Source organism: Pseudophryne corroboree, chromosome 9 (genome assembly GCF_028390025.1).
Source record: "Pseudophryne corroboree isolate aPseCor3 chromosome 9, aPseCor3.hap2, whole genome shotgun sequence".
Taxonomy (NCBI): Eukaryota; Metazoa; Chordata; class Amphibia; order Anura; family Myobatrachidae; genus Pseudophryne; species Pseudophryne corroboree.
The window spans coordinates 353860743-353867124 of NC_086452.1; the positions used below are offsets into that span (position 1 = coordinate 353860743).

General features: G+C 50.3%; 1 protein-coding gene across 2 annotated transcripts in view; it reads right to left on the reverse strand.

Annotated features, from left to right (window-relative positions):
• PRKCD (protein kinase C delta) overlaps positions 1-5845 on the reverse strand; it is a 176467-nt gene extending 170622 nt beyond the window's left edge. Inside the window, exon 1 of one of the 2 annotated variants that reach the window (XM_063940690.1) lies at positions 5490-5845. Coding sequence is in view for 1 of the 2 variants with exons in the window: in XM_063940689.1 (XP_063796759.1) it covers positions 5270-5323 (54 nt within the window). In the remaining variant the exon portion in view is untranslated. Of the gene's footprint in view, positions 1-5269; positions 5423-5489 lie in introns of those variants that run through there. The other variant, XM_063940689.1, reaches the window with a different exon arrangement.
• Positions 5846-6382: the final 537 nt, after the last annotated feature.

Sequence of the window (6382 nt, forward strand, 5' to 3'; positions counted from 1 at the left end):
TATATTCTCCCTCTATGGGTGTCGTGGACACCCACAGATGGAGAATAGCCTGTGTCGCCAGTATTCCGGCAGCGGCATTTCATCGCCTGTCAGGATTCTGGCGTCAGTATTGTGACCGCCAGGATCCTGACTGGCAAAATTTTAACAGCTTCCCATATGCAGCCTGCACCAAATCAGTGAATATATAAACAAGGTAGGCTCTACAAACCAATCAGGCGGCGGCACAATAACATCATGGAGAGTAACACACGTATAAGACCATTCTTAAACACATCTATAACCCTTGCAGGATTTAACAGTCAAACATAATTTAAAAACAACCATTAACATATTAATGTATTCAAACACCAGCTCTAGGTCAGTAATAATGGCGTAACCAATTTACCTTTGCTGGTTATCGAAAACAAGTACACTAAATCCAAGAGTTAAGGGGGATACACACGGGGAGATCCTTGCTTAAATTGTAAGCAATCTGACTAAACGGCTTAGAAAGTAAGCACGGATCTCTCCGTGTGTAGGGTGCCGGCGACAGCGTCACTATCGCAGGCTCTAGATTTGGCATGCATGCATGCCAAATCTAGTGAGATCGTTCATTACACAGCTGGGTGAAATGAGCGGCCCCCGTCCTCCCCTCTCGCTCAGCACACATCGCGCTGAGTGGGGGGAGAGATGTGTGCTGAGTGGTCTGTGCTAGATCGCTCAGCACGCATCTCCCACATGTGTACTGGGCTTAAGTTAAAACAATGAAAACATTGTTTATCCAATACTGGGTATTTTCCATTCAAAACAACAAAGAACAGTGAAGCCTTTTAACAAGCTATTCAGAAGCACGCAACACGGGTCAATGCATGTTGTACACTTTATGAAAATGTATTTTAGGATGACCCTGTGACTGTAACATACAAGGACATGGAAAAGTAATAGCAACAATGTTCTAAGCACACTAGACTTAAGGGGGGTACACGGAGCGATGTTCAGCTAATGACTAGATTGCTTAGAAATTAGCTGAACATCGCTCCGTGTGTAGGGGTGCCGGCAACAGCGATGCGCAGTCCTGCACAATCTAGCAGGTCGCTCAATTCACCGCTGGGTGGAATGTGCGGCCCCTCATGTCCACCCCCCTCGCTCAGCACGTCGCTTTGTGCTGAGCAGGGGGGGGGGATGAGTGCTGAGCGGTCTGTGCTTGACCGCTCAGCACACATCTCTGGGGAAATCTCCCCGTCAGTACGGGCCTTTATTCATACCTCCGGCACCTAAAGTGGTAGCGGCTTCAGAGGAAAACACAGCAGATATAAAAGATTGAAGGCAAGGCGTATAACCAGAACTCTGTGGGCCCCATAGTAACATAATGAAGGGGCCCCTGTCACAATGATTCTTGAGACACCTCTCCACAGCAGTTATTAATTAATAGTGCCCTAGTTTGTTTTCTGAATCACAGTAGTGTCCTAATATTAGTAGTGTCCTATTTTTTTATGACCCATTGTAGTTCCCTAGTTTACATGTGATGTCACATTGTAGGGCTGCCAGTACACAAAATGCCACACAGTATCCCCAATTCATAATATGACTTATAGGGGGGATTCAATTGTTTGAAGTCGGTTATGTGTCAGTTTTTCCCTGTCTGTTAGACCGTAAAAAACAGACACCCAACTGACTTTTCAAACAATTGAATACCCCCCATAGAGTCCCCAGTTCATATGATGCCACATTACAGTGTCCCCTGTTCATACTGTGGCACGTTAGAGTGCCCTCAAGTTCAAATAATGCCATGTTACAGTCCCCCAGTTCAAATTATGCCACATTACAGTATCTTCAATTCATATTATGCCATATTACAGTATCTCCAATTCATATTATGCCACATTACAGTATCTTCAATTCCTACTGTGCCACATTACAGTTCACCTGGTTTTGTTTTTGTTTTTTTTACATTATAGTGCCCTCCTCAATGAGCAGATCAGATTGTGCCACTTTACAGTGCCCTACAGTTCATATTGTGCCACATTACAGTGCCCCCTTACCATTACAAAATCCACTACACACTCCTCTCACTGACAATGTAATGTCACACGTTTCAGGGTGGGCAATGGATCAGACCCAATTACTTAGCATGCAAATCTGGGAAATTGGCATGCAACTTTATAACCTGTATCGAGCCCCCCACCCCCCAAAGGATCTGGGCTCCATAGACCATGTTAAAGACTCAACAAAACTATTCAATGTTCATGCATATTTCTAACACCTAGAACTAACATCTAAAATGCACATTAAATATAGGCTGAATTATCTCATGTGCTCATTCCCATCCGTTCTCTTTTACAGTCCTTTACATTCCATGTTTTTTTCATGCATTTTATTTTCTATTTACATTTAATGGTTAATGGACTGTTCAATGCTGCATGCACAGAAAGTAAACAGAAACTAGCCCTTCCTTGAAAGCTTAAAAGTCTACACATAGTAGCAATTCTCTAGATTCTGCTTTGAGGATGTGAATGTAAATGTGGGAACTTGAAATTGTTTAGAAGGTTTTCCCACTCAATAATAAATCATAATGTGATTAAAAAATAATGACATGCAGTAGCAGCTATTACACTTTTCTGAATGGGCTGTGGCTGGGAGACAGACGCTGGGGATCCAGGCAGTCAGCATTTTTCAAAGCTTCAGTTGTATTTGAATGCACAAGCCCTGTATTATGGGGGTAATTCAGAGGTGACCGTAGATGTGCTAAATTTAGCACATCTACGATCAATTACTCGGACATGCGGGGGAACGCCCAGCACAGTGCTAGTCCGCCCCGCATGTCAGGCCCTCCCCCACACACACACAGGTACAAAAGCTTTTGTACCTGAGGAGTAGCTCCCTGCCAACAGTCCAGACTCGCCTCCGTTGTCCGGACCACGCCCCACCAACGGCATTCTAACGCTGTTGGCAGGCCCCTTCCCACCCCGCGACCGCCTCTGCCTGTCAGTCGGGCAGAGGCGATCGCAGCCAGTGAGATAGCATCTCACTGGGCTCCCGGGGTGCGCACACGTAGTGCAGCCGCTGCACATGCGCACTCCACACAGTAATTCAGACTGCGATCACTGCCTTTGCAGCGACCCAGTCTGAATTACCCCCTATGCTACATCTCAGTAGGCTATTGTCCATCCTGACTTTTGTGCCTTTTGTGTCACCTGGAAACAGTCTCACAAATGTTTCCTTCCTAGCATGCACTTGCTTCAGGCTTAAGTTTACTGTGCATGATTTATAAAGAAAAGGTGTTTGTGTATATATATTTTTTCTGCAGAGCGAAACCAGATACAGGAAGACAACGTTATTGGATATACACACTATGTATATGTCACGAGTATTGTTTTTAGACTGCTAGTTTTGTGTCTGCATGACATTCTGCATCGTATACTGCTGCTTGGACATCTACTACCGTTCGCCATCTAGGCCCCTCTTCCACTCGCCAGCCACCCTCTGTCTTCCCTCCTTCCACTCACCCTCTGCCTGACCCCCTTCCATTAGCCAGCCACCCTCTGCCTGACCCCCTTCCACTCGCCATCCACCGTCTGACCCAGGGGCGTCTCTAGAGAGGAGGGGACCAGTGTGCAGACTCCATGTGTGGGCCCCTCCTCTCCCATACCCGTCGCGCCACTGCTAATGCTCTGAGCGCTGTAGACTCTGACACAGTGCCAGAGTTTACAGCGCATGCGCAGGACTCCGAGAAATGGCTGCTGCACCATTTTTTCGGAGTCCTGCGCATGCGCTGTAGACTCTGGCAGCGTGCCAGAGTCTCTAGTGGTCAGTGCGCTAGCAGCAGCGCAACGGCTACGGTAGAGGAGGGGGTCCACACACGGTCAGCGATGGACTCCGGAAAGGTAAGTATAGGAGAAATGGGTGCAGTGTGTGCATTGTGGGCCCCCCCTGGACTCAGGGGCCCGTGTGCACCGCACACACTGCACCCATTATAGAAACGCCAATGATCTGACCTCCTTCTACTCGCCACCCACCCCCTGTCTGACCCTCTTCCACTTGCAAACCACCCTCTGCCTCACCCCTTTCCACTCGCCACCCACCCTCTGCCTGTCCTCTTTTCACTCGCCAATGACCATCTGCCTGTCCTCCTTCACACACCAGCCACCCTCTGCCTGACTCGCCACCCAACCTTTGTTTGATCCCCTTCCACTCACCAGCCACCCTCTGCCTGACTCGCCACCCACCCTCTGTTTGTCCTCCTTTAACTCGCCACCCATCCTCTGCCTTCCCTCCTTCCACTCGCCACCCACCCTCTGCCTGCCCCCCTTTTACTCGCCCCCCACCCTCTGCCTGCCCCCCTTTTACTCGCCACCCACCCTCTGCCTGCCCTCCTTCCACTCGCCACCGTCCAATCTCCACCCACCCTCTGCCTGCCCTTCTTCCACACACTACCAACAACCATGCCTTCACTCCTCCCACTTGCTACCCACCCCTTGCCTTCCCTCCTTCCCCTCGCTACCGACCCTCTGCCTGCTCTCCATTCACTCGCTACCCACCCTCCGCCTGACTCCTTCCACATGCCACCTACCCTTACCCCAATGGACATCCACCAACCCCTAGACTCCTTCTTCCACTCACCAAAACAATTTTTGTGCCTCTCTTATTTCCCAACTACACACAGTCTAAATAACATTCTTTAACTCACAACACACCCTCTCTGTACTCTTCTATCTCCACCAACCACCCTCTGTCTGCCCTCATTCCACTCACCACATACCCTCTTCTTGCTCAATAGACATTCCACCACTATCCCCAAGACTTCCTCCACTCAACTCCACACTGTTTGCAACCACTCTGCCCGCTCTCCTTCAATACACCACTTACCCTCTCCAATACTCTAATGGATACCCAACAACCTTCCAGTGACCACCCACCCTCTCCATACAATTCTAGCACTAGCCTACCACAACTTGTCCCCCACCCTCCTTCCACTAACTACTTGCCCCATCTCACGGCCACCTATCCACACTGTTCTCCTATCACCTGCAACCTACCGTCTCCCTGTAATTCTTCCACTCACTACCAACCATCTGTATGATCATGCCCTTCTTCTAATGACCAGCTCTATGCCCTTCTCTTCTTCCATTTGCCATCTCCCTCCTCTTATACTCAGCACCCACCATACAGTACACGCTTTATCTGCCTGCTCTCCTTTCCCTCTCCAGAGATTTTTCCACTTGTTACATAACCGGCCCTCTGCTACGACTGGCCACCTACTAGTACCTACCCTCTCCTACTCAGCACATACCTTCTCCTCCCCATACTGTACATGGCATAGCAGCTCTGCCTCTTCCCCACACATACTGCAGCCAGCTTGGTTACTGCCCCCCGTCTCTGCCGTTGTAGGTGCCGGTGCCTTATTGCTGTCCCGCAGCTTGTCTCTCCGGCTGCTGCATTGCTCGCCCGTTCCCGCAGCGCAGCCAGCTCACACCCCGCTCCCAACTTTCCACAACTTCATTCCTGCTTACCTGTGGGGTTGGGCTTCGGCTTCCTAGCAGTGGAGTCCGGTCCTTGGCGGGGGCTCCCGGGCAGCAGGGGTCCGGTCCTTGGTGGGGTACCCCGGTTACCTCCGCTTCCTTATTCCGCTCAGAGTGATCTGTCCGGTCTCCCCCTCCCCGCCCGTACCCTCCTCCTCCGAGAGTCTTCCTCCTCCTGCCGGGCACCTCCCCCGTCTCCTCGCCTCCCGGTCATTCACACCCCAGTGTTCCCCCTCACACCCTGCCTGCCTGCTGTCACCGCTCTCTCCGCCCGATCCCCCTCTCCTGTCACTGATGGTAATGACCTTAGCCGCAGGGTCCCACCTGGGTTCTGTTTCCTTGTATCCTCCCTCCCGCCCCCTGAGCAGACTCCTCAGAGCTCTTCCTCCATTGCACTTCACTGCACACTGTGCATGTAATAAGAGCCTCCATTCATCGAGGGAACTAGATTTTCCACTTGTATTGAGACGGTGTGTTCCTGTTACTACTGCTGCTGCTCACTTATCTCCTGTATACTGTATTCAGCAGCTATGGGGATAGTTAGTGTCAGTGGCGTAAGTTGTTTGTCCCAGTTGCCCAGAGGCAAGAAAAATATTGGTGTCCCAATACCCCCCCCCCATCCCCCCCGGTATCCGTTCAGCTGGTCGACCATGTTATGTCGACATTGACATGGACACATGGTCGACACATGAAAAGGTCGACATGAGTTTTTTAACTTTTTTTTCTTTTGGGGGACTTTTCCATACTTTACGATCCACGTGGACTACGATTGGAACGGTAATCTGTGCCGAGCGAAGCGGTAGCGGAGCGAAGGCACCATGCCCGAAGCTCGCTCGCCATGCGAGGGGACGCGGTGCACTAATTGGGGTTCCCAGTCACTTTAC